This window comes from Juglans regia, chromosome 16, assembly GCF_001411555.2.
Source record: "Juglans regia cultivar Chandler chromosome 16, Walnut 2.0, whole genome shotgun sequence".
Lineage (NCBI taxonomy): Eukaryota > Viridiplantae > Streptophyta > Magnoliopsida > Fagales > Juglandaceae > Juglans > Juglans regia.
This window is the reverse complement of record NC_049916.1, coordinates 28,442,482-28,462,888: the sequence shown is the minus strand read 5'-3', so window position 1 is coordinate 28,462,888 and position 20,407 is coordinate 28,442,482. Positions and strand designations below refer to the sequence as shown.

General features: G+C 35.0%; 4 protein-coding genes across 5 annotated transcripts; 2 read left to right on the top strand and 2 right to left on the bottom strand.

The window, feature by feature from the left end:
* Positions 1-464: 464 nt before the first annotated feature.
* Positions 465-3,717, bottom strand: LOC109016950. Of its 2 annotated transcripts, none has more exons than XM_018999318.2 (2): positions 3,538-3,717; positions 465-2,174 (listed from the first exon to the last, which is right to left on the bottom strand). In XM_018999318.2, the coding sequence occupies exon 2, from the start codon at positions 1,863-1,865 to the stop codon at positions 678-680; it is 1,188 nt and encodes a 395-aa protein (XP_018854863.2). In that variant the 5' UTR covers positions 1,866-2,174; positions 3,538-3,717; the 3' UTR covers positions 465-677. The 2 variants fall into 2 exon arrangements, with proteins under 2 accessions (XP_018854863.2, XP_018854918.2); XM_018999373.2 differs by having other exon boundaries at positions 465-2,085.
* Positions 3,718-7,439: 3,722 nt separating this feature from the next.
* On the top strand, positions 7,440-8,900 carry LOC109016534 (glucuronoxylan 4-O-methyltransferase 1-like). Its single transcript, XM_018998967.2, has one exon. It carries the CDS (start codon positions 7,686-7,688, stop codon positions 8,562-8,564), a length of 879 nt encoding a protein of 292 aa, XP_018854512.1. The 5' UTR covers positions 7,440-7,685; the 3' UTR covers positions 8,565-8,900.
* A 3,583-nt stretch (positions 8,901-12,483) lies between these two features.
* Positions 12,484-16,611, top strand: LOC109016744 (ras-related protein RABD1). The gene is made up of 8 exons (XM_018999150.2): positions 12,484-12,624; positions 12,743-12,815; positions 13,004-13,051; positions 13,151-13,198; positions 13,656-13,727; positions 14,804-14,959; positions 15,687-15,790; positions 16,404-16,611. The coding sequence occupies exons 1-8, from the start codon at positions 12,611-12,613 to the stop codon at positions 16,492-16,494; spliced, it is 606 nt and encodes a 201-aa protein (XP_018854695.1). The 5' UTR covers positions 12,484-12,610; the 3' UTR covers positions 16,495-16,611.
* A 246-nt stretch (positions 16,612-16,857) lies between these two features.
* On the bottom strand, positions 16,858-19,653 carry LOC109016637 (ras-related protein RABA2a). The gene is made up of 2 exons (XM_018999061.2): positions 19,323-19,653; positions 16,858-17,557 (listed from the first exon to the last, which is right to left on the bottom strand). Exons 1-2 carry the CDS (start codon positions 19,485-19,487, stop codon positions 17,075-17,077), a joined length of 648 nt encoding a protein of 215 aa, XP_018854606.1. The 5' UTR covers positions 19,488-19,653; the 3' UTR covers positions 16,858-17,074.
* Positions 19,654-20,407: the final 754 nt, after the last annotated feature.

Here is a 20,407-nt window from a genome sequence, read left to right as displayed (position 1 = left end):
TACAATTCTTTGTAAGGAGATAGGTTTCGAACTCGAGACCTTCATTTTGAAGATTAGAAGTTATGCCATCTAAAATGCTATTTTCCATTTTGAAGATTAGAAGTTATGTCATCTTAGACACTATTTTCTTTTAAGCTGCATTTGAATATTAAACTGAATTGAATTAATAAAATATTATTAAAATATTATTTTTTAATATTATTAATATTTTAATATTTAAAAAAATAAATTATTTATTATATTTTGTATTGAAATTTAAAAAAATTATAATAATGAATTGAGAAAGCAATCGAAGCTTAATCTCACGAACAGCAGCCAGATCATTCAACAAAATAGCTTTATCAGCACCAAAAATATTATTTATCATGATTAAAAAATAAAACATCAACAAAGAAAAGAAAGCAGAAAACATTATTTGAACCAACCAAGTTACGACCTAACATGGCCTTTATTAAGAGAGAGTCTGACCAAGAATGGAACCAAAATTTTTCTTATAGAAATGGTAAAAAGATAAAATAGAAACACGGATCATAAATTCCTCCCAAGGAAAACCATCATATCTAAAATTAGAAAACAAACCAAGAATTAATATCCTTATTTCAGCTACATCCTTTACAATCAGTTTTTCTTTAACACAAAATTGATATTCACTTAAGTACTCAAATTCTCCCTTGATTTTAGGGTGCAGGAACTTGTACAGAAGCACGCATTGGCCAGCCAGGATGTGGAGGCGATCCTAGTGGGGTTGCATCCCTACTATGAGAGAACAGACTCAGCTCTACGAATGCCCCTGTTGAAGTCCCATCTTTCTCAAAAGTCCGGAAAGATATAGATCCCCGCTTTGTTGACGCATCAGAATTTCTACTTGGACTAACTTGACTGCTTTCTTCAGGATGGCTATGGTTAGCGATAAGAGAGATGCCATCATTGTGATCATCATCAACCCTCCTAGCCTCTATGTCCTGTAGATTTCCCAGGGCTAAAGAATCTGCAACTGGGTAGTACACAAGCATGCATATACACAGCCCGGCACAACATAAAAGAGCAAGAAAAGCCAGCAAAACAAGAGTTTCAAACAGAAAATGCTCTGGTTTAGACAAAACAGATAAACCAAGGAAAAGAACCCTCAATGGTAGGAAACTTGAAACGGAGAATACCAATGTGTAAACTCTCTTCTGCAAACTCTTATTGATCACCAATTTCAATATCCGACTTCCAAGCCAAAACAAGTAGGCAGTGAGGATCATGGCAAAAATCCCTAGGAATATGGTACTCAGTAAGGGGTAAGTGCAGAGGGCCATATCATCAGTTATTCCCGTCCTAGAAGCGGCAGCCGTACTCAAAAAATAATGGGGCAGCTTTCTCAGGTAACTCTTATCCTTGTTTAACTGGGGTCCAATTAAAATAACGAAGAGCTGCAGAGTGAACACAGGAAGGCAGCAGAGAAGAACATAACCTGCTGTTTTCCCATTCCATCTTCCGTTTAGAATTCCCAGCTGTGTCTTCTGCAAGGGCGCTCTCAGGAGAAACACGAGGGTGAGAAAGAGGCAAGGTTCTGCAAACCCTAGATTTGAGACAATGTAGCCTTTGCAAACAGTTTCCTGCCATTTCAAGTTAAGAGCACGTCTCAACAAACTTAGCCGTATCACCTCACCAAAACCCCACCAAATTGCAAACAAGATGAATGTAATCCGGATGATCCAAGGACCACTAAAGTAACTGAGTTGAATACAACCTGAGCTACGAATACGAGACCGGAAGTAGACCGAGTAAATAATGCACAGCAAACCAAGTACAATTAAGAATGCAACTAGACAAATTGTCACCACACCGAATGCATCGGCAGAAAATCTCGTCAGGGGCATTACCCGAAGCACAGATTCCACGCATGCTCTCGGCCAGCATGGATACAAAAAATTCCTCTAGTAGAGTGTACTCTTCCTTCCCAGAATTAAGGAGAATAATAGAAATAGCTTCCAAAGTAATACCAGAGGATGCTCATTGACCTCAAATTAACTATAAACAATCAATTGCTCAGCATGATGATTCAGCAACCTTGCCAACAGCACCCATGCGGCACCTACCCTGAGTTCATATATATGAGAAACAAAACCATATATCAATATGTCAACAGCCTTGTCTGGGCTCTACAGTTGATCATCCAATCAAAATACCTACAATATATAAAAAGAAACCATGAGCCAACAAAGAAAATGAAAAGGGTAGTACATGTCTCAGGTTGCCAAATTTTTTTTATGCCAAATAAAACAGAAATAATCTGTCCTCGAGACAAAACATCAACTATGATAATGAAAAATATTCAGAGAACAAGAACAAAGGAATTCCACGCCACGTAAAAAGCATAACAAGATCTTCAGTCTTCAATCAAAAGATCTAACTTTCCCTCACCCGTATGTTGGCTTAATAAAATTGAATTGATAGGAGAGCAAACAGAAACAAGAAAAAAATAAAACAAACCCAGAAAATAGTCACTCTTCCGCAACTGTTGGTTTTAAACGTTCTGTAGTTCACAAAAAAAAAAAAAACGAGAAAATAGATTTTACATGCGTTCGAAGTAAAGATTCCTCTAAATATCAAAATTACCAATGTTACTTCATTAAGCATCTCAGCCAAACCTACTTGATTCGAGTGAAAAACAGAATTTCAAAACATCATTGCATCGACGTTACTTACTAGTTACCCAAACAATTCTCAAGAGAGCACAAGTTCAATGCAAGACTTTGCATGATAAGAAACAACTGGCCCCAGCACGGTGTACTGAACATCATATAAAAAATGAACCTTTAATACACTCATCTAAATGCCTTCTATTACTACTCCATGGACCCTGAACTTTGTCCTCCATTACACAATATTATTAGAATCAAATGGCCTATAACGTCAATTTAGATATCTCTTGAACTCGCGTCAACAAAATAAGATCCTACAAACTGAAGGCCCTGGCCCCTAGTTATCCTAATGCGGGAAAGTAAAACACTTTTTCAATTACTATTTCAGTTAATTTTTTAACAGTTCCACAAACTCTACAGTTGGGGTAAAATTCATGCAAATGAAAACTTTTCGGAAATGACGTTTTTAAAAATGCCGTCCGGAAGAGAAATAAGCTTCCAGATAGCTTCTCTAAAGACTGCAACCAGCCCCTACATCTTTATGGAAAAATAACATTTTTTCCTGATACAAACCAAGAAAAATCATATTTTTTTCAAACCAAAAGAAAAACTTAAATAGCTAACGTCATTTCATCCTATGTTCCGCCGCTTCACAGTAACAAAACAGATCGCAAGTATATCTATCATAAAAACAAAAACCACAGCCTCAAATCTAGGCATTTTAGACAGCAAACAAAAATAAGATATATGATAAATAAATAAATAACTCATATACGTCAGCATGACAACCACGTAAGCTACAAAATCAGCAAGAAACCGATTAGAAAGCATATAACAAAGCATGCCACGCATCGATTACAATATTGAAAGAAACCTCAATTAAAAAATTGGAATCTAGAAACAGTACCGGAATGAGCAAAACCTAGATCAATGGGGAGCAAACAGCGGGCAGAATCCTGATCTGGGGAACTCGAACCGCATAAACTAAGTATCGCAAAACGAGATCAGAGAAGCCCTATTCGCACAGAGAGGAGAGACAGCAGAGCGAGAGACAGAGGGAGAGGGACTCAGGGAGAGCCAACGTAGTTAGGGGGAATAGAGGTGTGAGTGGGACTTTGTTGGTGACAGGCTGTCTCCAGCTGTGTATCTCCGAGCCTGTAGGTTCGGAACTGAGGACCTCGTTTGATTCGAACCTACGTGGCAGTTTTCGTGACGGCGTTTATTTCGATAACAGGTGCTTTTGTTTTTGTTATATATATGAATGAATTTTATTTCATTTCATGTATCTCTCTTTCTCTTACATTAATACAAAGACAATATATCCGATTAGAAAAAGTCTATTGTTCTGCCCAAAACATACCGGCCAAATGTATCGTTAGGTAAATTTTTTTTTTTTATTTAATAATTTTAAGTGTATTGAATTATTTTTTTATTTTTTAAAAATATTTAAATATATTAAAAAATATGAATAACAAAATGACAAAAAAGTTGAAATTACACCAAGCAAAAAGTAGAACGGACTATTCTAAACAACAGAGTAATCCAACTCATCCGATTAATTACCAATTATTTTTTGTCATTTAGAAAAATGCTAGTCTAACGTACAGTTGGATCTCGTTTGGATCTTGATAATTTTTTTTAATAATTAAAATAATATTTTTTAATAATATTGTAAATTTTTTTTAAAATATTTAAAAATATAAAAAAAAAATTAAAAAAAAAAAGCTTTTTTACCCTTGTCAAGATGAGTCTCGTGCTACGCTACACCTACCACTGCATCCTCGATGGGTGCAGCACTATTTTTTTTAAGTCTTATTTAGATATTGAGTTAAATTGAAGTTTTTATAAATAATAGTGAGTTGAAATTGTGAAGTGAGTTTTATAAAGATCACTTAAGATAAATTTATATATGGTTGAATGTTAAAATGAATTTATATATATTTGTAGGAAGTTAACAAATATTATGGATTTCATGTGTAAATAAATTTTGAGTTGAAAAAAATTATGAATCTTATGTGTAAAGAGGTTTTAAATTTATATGAATTTAATAATTTTAGAATTGAGTGTTTAGATGTTAGATTAAATTTAAAATTAATTCGGATGCCTTAATCATATGATCTCACGATTATCTGAATTTTTTAATTTTTAACTTTTGGTTTTTAGTTTTTCAGTTATAACTTTCCGTCAGAGTTTCGTTAAGTTATCCGACATGACACATCACGAAAATCTGGCTTCCATATATACGTAGATAGATATTAAGAATGTGAATGAAGGAGGATCTTAGAATACAGCTGAGCTAAGCTAATTATTCTTGATCAACAATTAATTAAATAATTAATATTTAATTAATTGATGGGAGGGAGACTGGAGTTGAGATCCAAGAGATCTCCAACATGATGGTCATAATTTTACATGATAATAATAATAATAATGGAGAATCCGAATGTGGCTTATTCCGGTTCGACGGAGGCGGCGGCGGCAGCAGCAGCAGTAGAAGTAGTACTTGAGCGTTAAATAGCAGTGAAGAAACCGGACTAGTAGTAGTGGTGGTGTCCAATATGCGATTTCATGCACACTCCAATATAATAATAACCTCAATGGATATATCGATCGATGATATCATTGACGATGAAGTAGCCTCTGAAAATTGAGTAATTCTACCTACAACCGTGAAGTGCGTAACTGCCGTGTAATCGCTTTGAAAAAGAGTGGAGTCTACTATTAAAAAATTAATTTTTTTTATGTGGGTCCTATATTTTATTCATTTTTTTCAAAGCGATTACGCGACGGTTACGCAATTCACGATTGTAAATATATTTTCTCCTGAAAATTAGCATCAGTGGTCCCATACTTGCTGTGGATAGGCGGCCCCATTAATTCTTCATGCAGCATATATATATATATACTAGCAGTGGAACTACATGCATGTATTACTATAAAATAAATTATTTTAAAATATAAATATCTAGAGTAGAAGAATAAAAGTTAATGATAAGGACTACAAAAACAATATAGTTCATTCCATATAGAAACTTCTAATTCAAACAATAATAAGTTTAAATAAACTATAGGTCGAAACAAATTTGAAAATAGATGATCATGTTTTGAATTCATATTATAGTTTATTTCTTAAACGACCAAGGCTTCGTTTGGTTGATTAACTCATCTCAACTCATCTTAATTTATCATTATAGTTTTTTTAAATTCCAACACAAAATATAATAAACAATTTAATTTTTTCAAATCTTAAAATAATAATAATATTAAAAAATAATATTCTAATAATATTTTATTATCTCAACTCAACTCAACTCACTTCAATATCCAAACACAACCTAAATATCATAGAATTGTTTTTTCGTTATTGAAATGACAGTTAAAAAGTTTTGGAGGTTATGTATCTAGAGGTGGTGTGTTCTCCTTATTCACAGAATTTATAAAGAGAACACTGAAGTTTTTGTACTGGCGCTACTTTTAGAATTGATCTATATCTGCATCTAATTATATGATCCAACAAACAAGAACCAAAATCGTGACTGAAAGAATAAAAGAAATCATGGAAACGAACGAGGGACACCAAACACAAATTAATATTCAGTCGACAGAGTACTTTGCAAAGAAGAAATGAATAGAACTGGAGAAAAATCGATTAGGCATAGGATATAAGAGGCAAAAGTGTAATCAGCAGCTGAAACTAAAATACAAAAACAGGAGTAAAATTGTAAATATAGTAGCTAACAGAAGTACACACGCGAAAACTAAAACAAAAAAGCAAATAGAAGGTTGTAATAAGACCCAACCACTAGGGGCATTGATAGAAAAAAATTGTCAAACATAAATTACTATTCATTCGTATTCATATCATATAGATGTTTTTAAGATATAAGAGATATATATATATAATATAAAAAGGATTAACAGCCACATATATTATATCTGGAAATAATTTATAAGGTGCCTGGAAACGCTAGATTAATCGAGTTTATCTCTTCTAGATATATATAGTTAGGTTCTTGATCATTTGATCACTGAAATTCAAAGAAAATGGCTCCATCTGTGGGCCGTACGTTCACTGGGTTTCCATTGTTCAAGGGATCTGGGTCTGCGTATGGAGTATGTCAGTGTAACTGGACTAAATACGGGATTTTGCAGACAATTAATCATGTCTCATGCATGCCTTGAGGATCGAGATCATGTTTGAGGACGACGCTAAAGAGGCCCTAGCTCTAAATATTGCTTGCAGCTCATCGTGTGTGTGTGTATATATATTATATGTATGTATGTATGAATTATAAGAGATCCTTCACTTTTCAGTTGTAGTAATTACCACACACAAATCAGAGTTTTTCTATTTTTTTTCTCTGATGAATTCATATTGTACTATTTCTCAAGCGTAGGAAAAGGAAAATTAAGGGAACTAAAAAAATAGGACGGTGAGATACACACACACACGTACTCGATCGTAGACATGATGCATGCATGCTGTCTTACTCGAAAAGTCATGGTTGGCTTAACATGATGGCGATCCAAGTTCGTTTCTGCATATATAAGCTTCGCCAGAAGATCATATTAATATATAACCATGAATACATGAGCCAGCTGAGACGTTGTCTTATACGCAGAGTCTTCTAGCAATTGATTAACCAACAAATTTCAGATAAAGAACCGTCAGCAGATCGAACTCGATCGATCCACCTAACTTGCTGATTTATCAACCACAGTTTTGCTTCATCCAGAATTTGAGCAGATCTCTTGTCTACATCACCCATCCAATTAATATTGCTCCTAATTCCCTTCATGCCCAAGCATCACTGTACGTATAATCGCACTACCTTCACCTCTCTCCTCCCCATTTCAACCCCCACGATCTTCTTCCTACTCAAAATTGAAATACAACTCCATGTTCAATGTTCATTCCGCAGCCAGCGCTAGTCCCCAAAGCTCCATAGCCTATCCTTTCCTCCACTTCCAAAATCAGATACAGCAAAAACAAGTTCTTAGTTTCTCCTTGTATCTCTCTCCCCACCTTATCATTTAAAACAGCCATAAATAAAGATGAGGCCTAAATCCCATCCATTCGCCAACCTTAAGTTCCTGCTTCTTGGTGTATTTATTGCTTTCTTCCTCTTTTTTCTGCTAAGATCATGTTTCCCAACTTCCAACCAAAGCGAGTCCCTCATTTCATCAAATTTCATAACTAATGCTTCAGGTCGTGTAACCAAAGATGCAAAGGCAACAGAGTGCTCAACTTGCACCAAGATCCCACCCACCCTAGCCCAAGTACTCATTCACTACTCAACCTCAACCATCACCCCGCAACAAACATTCAAAGAGATCTCAGTGACAGCAAGAATTTTAGAAAAGAAATCACCATGCAATTTCTTAGTCTTTGGCCTAGGCCATGATAGCCTAATGTGGGCAGAACTCAACTATGGTGGCCGTACAATTTTCATCGAGGAAGACGAGGCATGGATTCAGCAAATCAAACGCCGGTTTCCCACTCTGGAGTCGTATCATCTGACATACGATAGCAAGGTGAAGCATGCGAATCAACTCATCGATGTTGGCAAGGGACCTGAGTGCACAGCACTTGGGGATCCAAGATACTCAATCTGTCAACTCGCCCTGAAAGGTTTGCCTACTGAAGTTTATGAAACAAAATGGGATCTGATTATGGTTGATGCACCCACAGGTTATTATGACGAGGCTCCGGGAAGGATGACTGCTATATATACAGCCGGGATGATGGCAAGGAATAGGGTGGATGGAGATCAAACTGATGTGTTTGTGCATGATGTGAATAGGGAGGTGGAGGATAAGTTCTCCAAGGCATTTCTCTGCGATGGGTACATGAGGAAACAAGTAGGCAGGTTAAGGCACTTCTCCATTCCCAGCCACAGAGATGGCTTGGACAGGCCGTTTTGCCCAGAATAATCCTAGCCCCGTGTGTTATTTACATATGCCATATTGTTGGTCCCATTTCCGGACATTTGAGTATCCTTTTTTGGCGGATCGAATATGTTTCAAGCACAAATTGGAAGATCAGGCGGGTTTTCTATGCAATCGGGTCAAACTATGGAAAACCTTTCGGATATATACACTTCTATTCTCTCTCGTTTTTTTGGGTCCTGATCGTGTCCACTTTCATCATTTTATTAAAATTTGTGAAGCCACAATAAGAGAAGCTGATGGGTGTACATTCTCAAGTGGCATGCACCAAAATCTGGTTTCTAGCATATATAGAAAATCCACTAGCTTTCCGACTTCAATATTTTAGTTAATTTTTCCCACTTCCTTTCTTTCTTTTATTTTTCCCCCTCCCTCATAAGCAATAATATCAATTTGCATCACAAATCCTAACACTTACAGGATTCAAAACCTTGAAGGTGAGAACCAACAGAAGAAAAGATTAGTGGTTTTAATTTTTATAAAGAACTAAGGTTATATGCCCAAAATCAAAATACATTACCTTCTGTTGAAAAGTACGTTATCCGAATTGTTAAGCCTTCTCTGTTTCTCGTATTCAGATTAATGGATCTCTAACCTTATGAGATTTGCATACAAAGCTTTTGGGTTTGCTTGAAATTTGCATCCTGACCAACAGAACTATTCCTCTGCCTCCAGTATCTCCCCATCTGGAGTAAAAGAATGAGTCTTGTTGTAAAATTTGCTTTCCAAAATCCTCAGGCACTCTGCTTTCCGTCCATCAAATTGCTCATTCACGTATATCAACCATTTCAGCTTGTTGTCTTCAGTCAATGATGTAACTAGAGCACCCTCTTAAATATTTGAATATGAAAATTAATAATTGTATCTTCGATATTCTATAATTCACGATAATAAAATAATAATATTTAAAAGACGAATCTTTATCTATTACAGATTGATGAAGAATCTAACTTGATTATGAGAGAATGATCACTCTAACAACTTAACCTCGCAAGTGTAAGGAAAATGGAAGGAATTCGAATAAGTTGAGAAAAAAAAAATACATGACAGGAATTTCATGCGGTGTAGATAAAATGGAGGCCGGGTAGCTTAATTCTTGAGACACAAAATTCTCATCTCATATCATTTCATCATTATAAATTTTTTAAATTCTCACACAAAATGTAATAAACAATTCATTTTTTTTCAAATCCCAAAATAATAATAATATTAAAAAATAATATTTTAAACTTTCATCTAAAATAAAAAATTTTCATATCACTCTCCAAACCTGCTGATGGGATTTTAGGAAAAATAAAATAAAAAATTCAATAAAAAATATTATAAAGTTAAAATATTATTATAATATTATTTTTTAATATTATTTTTGTTCAAAATTTTGAAAAAGTTGAATTATTTTTTATTTTTTGTTTATAAGTTTGAGAAATTTGTAATAATTAGTTTGAAAAAATTATAATGATTAGTTTAAAAGTATTTGTATTTGAATAATGTTTAGGAGAGAAATATGATGGGATGAAATAAGAATTTTGAAATGAAAACTTTTTCCAAACAAGTCCTAAACCTCCACACATTTAGACCATTAAACAATTTCCATATGATTCCTTTTTTTTTTTTTTGCTCACCTTTTCCCCATATATGCAAAACACTACAAATTCTGTAACTAACTTCCTAAAATGATAAACTGACATGACATACTAAAATAAAAATAATATTAATATAAGATGAATGTTATGCATCAGCTACTATTCACTTTCATACCTTACACCTATAACTTTTTTATAAGATATGAGTGTATTTTCTATGAAATAATATGGGGAGAAGCCACTGTTTGAGAGTAGTTACTTTTGCACACTATATGACATCATCTAGACTACACATCTCCTAAATTCGAAATTAATGGATTGAGATAACTGATGAGAGAGAGAAACGAAGAGAGAGAGAGAGCCGAGATGAGAGAGAGAGGAGCCTAGATGAGGGATGAGAGAGATCTGATGAGAGAGAGACGATGAGAGAGAGACGAGATGAGAGAGAGAGCTGATGAGAGAGAGAGTCGAGGAGAAAGAGAGCTGATGAGAGAGATGATGAGAGAGAGAGAGGAAGAGAGGGGGTTTGGTGCATTTTGCACAAGAAAAAAAAAAACGAAAGGATAAGAAGCATCCACGTAGTGTGTGCATTGTGTGCACCACTACAATGGATGCTATATAGAAGGACTCATTTTTTATAGGATGTAAGGTGTAGGATAGTAAATAGTAGAAGTGGCAATATGTGACACGACCTGTTAACCCAACACGAACACAACAATATAAAAGTGGGTTAGGGTTTAGCCTTAACTGGTTCGGGTCAAAACGGGTTGACCCGTTAAGACACGATTGCTTAACATGTTGATAACGGGTCAACCCGTTAAGAAATTTAAAGTTACAATTATACTTTTATACCTAAAACTAAAATTGTTAGGATTTTAATTTTGATACTTTTATTGTTTGGATTGTAATTTTGGACTTGTAGTTAGTTTTATATTCTTTTATAGATATTGTAATTTTAACATTTATATAAAATTATGCTAAATTTAATTAGGTCAAACAGGTTAATTCCATATCTGTTTATCCTATTTACATAAACGGGTCAAAACTGGTTGATACGACATAACCTGTTATGTTAATGAATCGTGTTAGGGTTTGAGATTTTGACACAATAAGTTTAACGGGTCGGGTTAGAGTTGACCCATATAGTATAATATATATATCCTGACACGATATGAACACGACCCGTTAACACAATTTAACAACTATAATAAATAGTGACTAATGAAAAGAATTTTTATTAACAATGCACAATTTTCTACGGACCTCAACTACTGATTAAAACGGTGCGTATTACACCCCATGAGACTTCAACCCAAAAGCTCCGTTTTATTTAACTTCAAAACGCTGTGCTTTACTTGATCTAGCAAAGATGCCGTTTCCAGTTCAAGACTTCCTCTTCACTTCAGTTCGTAGGATCTCATCTCCAGTTCTCACTTTCTCCTTCTCATCCTTCATCTTCACTTCTAGGGTTTACTCTTGCTGTTGGATCCCTAACAGATTTTGACGGAGGAGAGGAAAAGCCAGCGAGAGAGTATGGTTTTCTTGGAGACGAAACAACGTGTTAACTGTTACGTATACTTTTGCCTCTCTGCGCGTGGTATCAACCGCTTTTAGATGTAGAGCCGTAGACAGGGCGTGCGCTTTAAGTTCCAGACAACGCGCATAAATACTAAGAGTCACGTAACAGAAGAAGAAAAAGCAGAGAGGAAGAAGAAGCATAGGTGTTTACTGGTGGCTGGTTTCTATTGGAGCCAGGCTACTAATGATACGTGGACAAATTTTTTTAATAATTTTTTATATAATCATATTTTTAATTAAATTTTTTTATAAAAATTATGTTATTCATATTTTATAAAAATGAATTTAATTTAAAATATCATTAAAAAAAATAATTATATGTCTATTATTTTTTATTTTTTTAAATAATAATATTATAAAAAATATTATTTATATTTACAATTTCACTTATATAATCATTAATGCTAATGTATCGGTTATTGAAAATAATAAAAATTTTAAAATTCGAAATTTAAAACTTAAGCTAAAAAAATATTGATAAAACAGAATTATTACGTCTAATATTGTATGCATGTGTAGTAAGATTTTAATATTATTATAATATACATTAAGTATTTATTTTTTGAATCTTTGTAATAAATTAAGTTTCATTGTATTTTTATTTATATTTTTTTATCACGTACGTAGATTGCTTCGTGTAATGAAAGTTGTAACGTAATCCGTAGTTGCTTTGAGAAATTTGGACGCACGCAACCTTGCACGTCCAAACCACTTCTCGCATTGTTTTTATCTTTCTTCATTTTATTTATTTATTCGCCCTACCCTTTTGTCAAAGAGACAGGGAGCTGTTATTCGAGAGGGAGAGAGAGACAGGGAGCCCAGAGAATTTTCCATTTGCCGTTTCCATCCCCAACCCAACAAACAATCATCATGAGCAACGACTAGTATGTCCAATTTTCCTTCTCTCCCCCCCCACTTTCTCTTCGATCCCGCTCCACCTGCATTCCAAATACTAATTTAATTCCTTGGTTTTTTTTTCTTCTTCTTTTTCTTTTTTCTCAGCGATTATTTGTTCAAGCTTTTGCTAATCGGGGACTCCTCCGTCGGAAAATCCTGTTTGCTCCTCAGATTCGCGGTTAGTTGACTCTTTTGTACTTGCTATTTTTCCTTTTCCATATTTTTGTAAGTTATTATTTTCCCCTTTTATTTTAGGTTAACTTCAATTATTTGGACAAAAATGAAGAAAATTTACAAAAAAGTATTTGGTTTCAAGATCATTAGTGCCCCAAGATTATACGTTTAAATTCTGTTGTTCATTTTTAGGACGATTCCTATGTTGACAGCTACATAAGTACTATCGGAGTTGATTTTGTAAGTCCCTCTCTCTCTCTCTCTCTCTGTGTGAGTGTGTGTACATATTGTTTTTGCGTACGGGTGGGTCAGCACTAAATATTTTGTTGTGATGGACAGAAAATCAGAACTGTGGAACTGGATGGAAAGACAATCAAGCTGCAGATTGTGAGTTGAAATTCTTATCATTGTTATTATTTTTGACAGTTATTCTTTTGATTTGATTCAATCGTTAGGCAGCGAAGCAGAATTATTTTGATAGAAATTTATAAATCCAATCGTTCTACAAATTGTTCTCGTATACCAATTTGTACAGCGATAACAATTTCGGCAACTTAATAAGGGGAAAACAATTCTGCGGACATTTTTTGTGGGTGCAGTTACTACTATGTAAGTTCTGTGTCAGTGAATGAATGTATTATCCTTGATCAAGCAATAAGGATAAAATCAATCAGCTTCTATAGAACTATACCTCCCCTTTTTGGTTCACTAGTAGGCTGACTTTTGTATGTTAAGGGTAATTCAAGGATTACAGAACAAGAGCCATGCATCATTGTATGGTGTCTATGGAGCTTAAACTTCGTTCTGCATAATAATTAATATATTTCTTTTCTTGTACTTTTAGTGGGACACTGCTGGACAGGAGCGGTTCAGGACTATAACAAGCAGTTACTACCGAGGAGCACATGGAATAATTGTAAGGCATTTTTCCCCTTCTTGGATAAGATACTTTATGTTCAGTACATTCTTTCTATAGTAAAATGGGTGGGACTGCCAATTCATCATTCCAGGTGGCTATAAGTTTCATGATGGAAAGCATTAGATTTTTTTAGCTCACAGAGGTTGGATAAGTAACTATAATTGATGAGTCATTGATGTACAGTACTTGGCGCTTTAAAGAAAATTTCAATCTTGTACATTAATATCATATGTGCTCCTTGCTCTTGTTACATATTATATATATATATATATATATATATGCATATTTGGTTTTTTGGGCCAAAGATGTAGATTTCAATGGCCTCGATTTTCATGATTTTCTTATTTCTATTTCTTCTTCCTAAATAGGTGTTATCTCTTGTATACCCCTTGTGTACTTGGGCTATGCCTATTCGTATTAATATAATATAATCGTTTACCTATATATATATATGCATATATGTTTGCAAATGACCGTTTGATTTTAGCTCCACCTATGTCATATTATAGTGTCAAGACCCCTTTTTTCCCATCATTTCCTAAGCCCAGATAGAGGAGTGTTGTGGTAGGTTGATAGCCAGGCAGCCAGCAAAAAATCTTTGTCATGTCTTATACATGGCCCTATGGCCAAGTGGTTGGGATTAAGACTTGTTGAGTTGAATTGAGTGGAGTATGTTTATTAATATTTTTTTGACTGCTGACTATGTGATCATTCATCTTTTAGCATTTCTCATGTTCTGTTAATATCATGCTTGTTTCTGCACATCTTGCTGACTCTTCACTGGCACTCTTATTTCATTTTTTCCAGTACCCTAGAGCAAAGAATTTCGTGAACTTGGACATTTTCCATAATATTTTCGGTTAAAGGACAGTAAACTTTAAGAGAAGTCGAGTTGAGGCTATATTGTGAGCCTTTATTTTTCAATAGTTTCAAACTTAGCACCATTAAGGGCACTTCAGTATCCTGATTTGAGAAGTAGCATGAAATGGTTTATTTGGTTAACTTAGTTTTCCTTTCTAATTACTGTTATTATGTACTTGACTGCTAATTCTCACATGTGCGGGCTGCAACAGATTGTCTATGATGTTACCGAGATGGAAAGTTTCAATAATGTCAAGCAGTGGTTGAATGAAATCGATAGATATGCAAATGACAGTGTGTGCAAGCTTCTAGTTGGGAATAAGTGTGATTTGGTCGAGAACAAGGTCGTGGACACACAAACAGCAAAGGTATAGATTACGATAGTTGCCGTAATTCATTATTACTTCAAAAAAGTATCGACTGCATTGTTTTATGCTCAGTTTCAGCTTACCAAACAGAAAGTCTTGGTTAATTTATAAGCAAGTTGAGTTTTTGCAGAAAAATGCACGAAACATATCCCATAGGTCATATGTCATTGTTTTTATTTGCCCTCAATGTGACAGATCATATGTGTGTATTTTACAATGTATTTTCCATGTATTAGGCATGTTGAAAGGGTACAAATATCTTTTTCAGAAGATCTGAAAACAACAAACAAACTTAATTTCATCTTGCAGTTTATATGTTGGGCTCTTAATATGTCACGTTCTCTTCTTCGATGTTCTTTTATTTTTATCATCCATCCACATTGATTTCTTATTAGTGGCTCAGTTTTGTCCCTTTTGAGGTTGAAGCTTCCCTGTTGTACTTGTCTGGTCATATACAATACAAAATAATAATTGTATTGGTCTACACTTACATAGGTTTTGAAATCTGATCTTTGTGCTTTGAGTTCTAACTAGAAATTATTTGCAAATTGGTCTACATAATGCAATGTATTGGCAGATGGCAAATAAACAAAATATATTACGTTTAAAGAGCACGCCAAATCAAGGGCTTTTTTCTCTCTCTTCCCCAAAAAAAAAAAAAAAAAAAGATTCCTTGTTACTTAGTCAGGTTTAACTTCATTCTACCCTGTGGCTAAATGAACTGCAGGCATTTGCAGATGAGCTTGGGATCCCTTTCCTTGAGACAAGTGCTAAAGACTCTATCAATGTGGAACAAGCTTTCTTGACCATGGCTGGCGAGATCAAGAAGAAGTAAAACCAGGATCAACTTTTTCCTGCTTCCCTTATTCCAGATTTATTACTTTTTTACCAGCTAATGCAAAATCAGAAACATGAAACCTCCCTCTTTGTTTCTTATTTAACTCCCACTTTAAAATATTAATTTAAAGCATGCTGGTAAATATCTGGCTGGCAAATTAACTACAAACAACCCTGAAAGGAAATGTCATGGATGTGTGAAACTCTTGTTGTCAGATAGGGAGGTTTTTACAAGCTGTGGAATATTGTAGCTTTCCTAATTGTTTCTGGTTCCCTCCATCTTGTTATTGCCTTTTTAGTTCCTGACCTCCACTAAAATAGGATGATCTTTGGAAATCGTCATAGATTTTTTTTTTTTTTTTTTAATGATATAAAATTACTGCTACTGAGGTCATAGAGAAACAGTCTTTACAAATATCTTATGGTGATGTATTTTCCACTGCTGTATAGGATTCTTAGATTTATATACTGTGGATAATGGAGAGTCATTCTGAATAGTTTTTCTAGTTTTGTCGATTTTCTGATAGCTTTATATAATTAAATTGAACACAATGTCGTTATCTTCTCTTAATGTCTTGATTTTTTTTTTTTTTTTTTTTTTTTACAGAATGGGCAACCAACCAACTGCAAACAAGTCAACAGGAACTGTTCAAATGAAGGGGCAGCCAATCCAGCAGAACGGCAACTGTTGTGGATAAGCATGGCCATCGTAGATTTTAGTTTCTGTTACAAATATGTAAGACATTGAAACTTTGTTGACTGTACTCTTATGGATCTATCAGAATCTGTGAAATATGGCTGCTTAATTCAATCCTTGTGTTTGGTAAAATAATAATTTCTAACAATGGAATTTCGATAGCTGACCCACGACAAAGGCGAAAATTAAATCTGATTCCAGTTCACAAGTTCTCATAAAAATGGTGAAGGGTAAACCCTTATTTTTCTATAAGAAATCAAAACTTTAGTGCTCGTGAGATTCGTCGTCGGAGTTGCTCTCAATTGTACGGTTAATCAAATTGTCCTCCAAATGAATAGGAGTATAATCCACCCAAAAAGCACTGGAAACGGTAATACACCTCATCAAGCGCATCCATTAGGAAATCCGAATGAGTCTTGATAACAACAACAGAACGTAGTTCAAAATATATTTTGAAAGCCAAAAAATAAAAATAAAAACAAATGACAATGGATGCAACAACCGCCATCAAGATAGGGAAAAAATAAAATAAAAGGTAGCATGGAAAACTAAAAGAGAACAGATATAAGTAACAACCATCCTCATGACGAAGAGCAGCAAGGCTTCTTGGTAGGGGACTCCGATCCCCCAACTACAATAGTCTTCCCTTCTTTGATGTTCGCAGGTGCTGGCTCATCTGAAGAAAGCGACTTCTTACTAATTATCCGGTATATCTCAGCCAGAATTGTCTGGAAAGCCTTCTCGACATTTGTTGCTTCAAGAGCAGATGTTTCAATAAATGAAAGGCCTTCTTTTTCAGCATAACCCTGAGCATCCTCTGTTGCAACTGCTCGAAGATGCTTCAGATCAGTCTTGTTCCCAATGAGCATGATGACAATGTTGGAGTCCGCATGATCCCTTAGTTCCTTCAGCCACCGGCTCACATTTTCGAAGGTTGTTGGTTTTGTAACATCATACACAAGAAGTGCTCCAAGGGCACCCCTATAGTAGGCACTTGTTATTGCCCGGTACCGCTCCTGTCCTGCTGTATCCCATATCTGAGCTTTCACAGTTCTTCCCTCAACCTGAGAAAAAAGGGCAGATTTGTTTTATGCGAGTACATACCATTAAAGACAGTTTCTTTTTAGATTGGCACCGGGTGTTTAGGAACAGTGTCCCGACTAATCCCGGAAGGTGCACAGGCCCTCTGCAAGGAGTTTCCCGCAAGTGCACATCGGGTAATTTAAGGAAAAAATCCCCCAGTCCGATGGGCCCTATGGATTGTTTGCACCGAAGGAAATTTGAACCTTAGACCTAGGGGAACATACTCCCAAAACCGAGGCTTATACCACTTGAGCCAACCCTTGGGGGTTATTAAAAACAGTTTCTTATAAAACATAAAACACCTCACCAGATGCATCCAGTGGGATGGAGACATTTAAAAGCCTATGGCAAAATGTTTTTTTTTTTTTTTGCTTTTTTTAATCATTTTTTTAAACACTTTAAATATTTTTAAAAAATATAAAAAAAATCATAAATTCATTTAAAAATACTTTCTTTCATTAAGTAAAAAAATTAAAAATTAAAATAAAATGCAATTCAGCAAAAATTTTCGGTAGAAAGTTTCTGTGGGAATAGTATTTTCCATGATACAACTAGGAGTGAAAAAAAATGCAGGCACAGAGGTATCAGTTTAAATATACAGCTGCAAACCGAGCGCACCAAGTAGTGTGGTAAGGAGACAGTATACTTCAAGTGATGGGACTCGATGAGAGATGTTAAAATTGTGGAGCAAAAATCATGTAAAAGAAGTGCCACATTATTGGTATGCTGCACTGCAAGTTTCTCTCTCCTAAAAATATTGTTCTGAAATCCCAGCAAATCAGAAATCCATAAAAACCCAAGTCGCATTGCACTAGTGGTCATCAGAATGAAAGTTGTAGCTGCTACTTGTTTAATAATAGTTATCATGTGTGAATAAAAGTACAAACTTATTGAACTCTGAGTTGGTGTGTCGGGTGATGGAGAAGTTGAATTAAAGCAGAAAGGGTTCATTTCCAGAGATAGTATCATCTTTTTAGGAATGTGCATGATGATAAACACTCAGATGCGTTCCAATTGTTCAGTTTTAGGAAGCCTCTTTGGGAACCATATAATCTAATGGTAGGAAGGGTGTCTATCAGATGAACCCTTTTCAACGTATAAAAACAGGCTTAACATAGCATGTTCGTATTTTTTAGCCTTCGTGTTTCTCCAAATATACCCTTGTATCATCTTTTTTTATATGCTCGTCTATGGAAATTGAATCATTAAAATGCAGATTGAGAATTATAAGAGTTGCAAAATGTGCAGGACAAGCATGAAGAGAATATGCCATCTATTATCACATTATAACACATGTAATGATCCTTTGCTGAGGCAAAAAAGAAAGAAAAAAACCAACTTTAAGAGTTCAAAAATGTGTGTCGGTGTGTAAACACGCAAAATTGGAAGTGGAAACAGAAACAGGAACACACACGTGTCCCTCATTTAACGGATCCAAGACAATCTACTCAAATATTATGAATCTGTATAAACATAATTTAATATTAGGAAATAAATTAAGGTCTCTAGCATCTACCAAAACCCAAATCCCAAAAATAGATTCAAATCAAAATTTAAGAAAAACCTAATGAACCCAGCACTAATATCGCTCATCGAAGCAGATCCGCTATGGTTTTATTGGAAAAAAGTCCAAAATTCAATCAAACCCAGATCCAAAACATACATGTGCATCAACATATAGACCTACTTTATAGCAGTGTGTGTGTGTGTGTGTGTGTGAGAGAGAGAGAAAGAGAGAGAGTAAACCTGGAGGGTACGGGTGGCGAATTCGACGCCAATTGTGGACTTGGATTCCAAGCAGAACTCGTTGCGAGTGAATCGGGATAGGAGGTTCGATTTACCAACCCCCGAATCACCGATTAATACCACCTTGAACAAGTAATCGTATTCCTCGTCCGCTCTCCTCGCCATTTCCTTTTTAAGAAGATATCAAGATATGTACCAGAAAACTAACTTCAGAAAAGGGACAAAGAACTTCAGACTAGTCGAAAGGAATCGGTCTCTGAGGAAGAATAAGAATTAGAAGAGACAGCAGTAGGAGCAGCAGTTTGAACCGTAAAGTCTTGCACAAATCAAATGGTTTCGTTTTCACTTATATACCCAAATTACCATTGAAGGTTGGGGTCGATGTGACTAAAAGGCCCCTGGATTATTGCTTGGATTTGGAGGTGCTTTAATAATTTAAAAATGTTTTTACATTGTTTCGGTGGAAATCTCCAAGCGATCTGGCAAAGTATTACATAAATATTTGTGGTGCCTTAATTTAACATAAATATAAAGAGAGAAATTTATTACAATATGGAAATTGAGAGGATACTGTACCTAACAAATTGACAATAGATAATACCATGGCTAATGCTATGAGAAAACATATATAATTATTCTAAAAAAATAACATATCAATATCATCATTAAAATTTGCACAAGATCTGTTTCCATCGTCAAGTTAGAGGAGGGGTGGTGTACTAGAGAAGTTAGATAAGCATCTGGAATGGAGCTATGGAAACATATTAGAAGAAGATGGGAGGTCTTCTATCGTCACACTAGATTTTAATTAGGGACAGGCTCCAAAATCAGATTTTGGAAGGATGTTTGGTGTAGTAACAATGTTCTATAATATATGTTTCCGTCTCTTTTCTTGATTGCAAGTACCAAAGATGCCATAGTGGCGGAGGTTATGAAAGTCTTAGGTAGAAACATTCATTGGAACATCAATTTCAACCGAGCGGCACATGATTGGGAGATGGAGAGTTTTGTTGATTTTTATAGCCTCCTATATTCTGTTCGTCCAAACATCCAGTAGGAAGATGGGTTGTGGTGGTGTCCTGCAA

Coding starts and splice junctions, on each gene's coding strand:
- LOC109016950 (XM_018999318.2), bottom strand. CDS start 1,865: ATGCCCCTGACGAGATTTTCTGCCGATGCATTCGGTGTGGTGACAATT.
- LOC109016534 (XM_018998967.2), top strand. CDS start 7,686: ATGAGGCCTAAATCCCATCCATTCGCCAACCTTAAGTTCCTGCTTCTT.
- LOC109016744 (XM_018999150.2), top strand. Junction 13,199..13,655: donor AGACAATCAAGCTGCAGATT/GTGAGTTGAAAT, acceptor TTGTACTTTTAG/TGGGACACTGCTGGACAGGA. Junction 13,728..14,803: donor GAGGAGCACATGGAATAATT/GTAAGGCATTTT, acceptor GGGCTGCAACAG/ATTGTCTATGATGTTACCGA.
- LOC109016637 (XM_018999061.2), bottom strand. CDS start 19,487: ATGGCGAGGAGAGCGGACGAGGAATACGATTACTTGTTCAAGGTGGTA. Junction 17,558..19,322: donor TCGCCACCCGTACCCTCCAG/GTTTACTCTCTC, acceptor CTTTTTTCTCAG/GTTGAGGGAAGAACTGTGAA.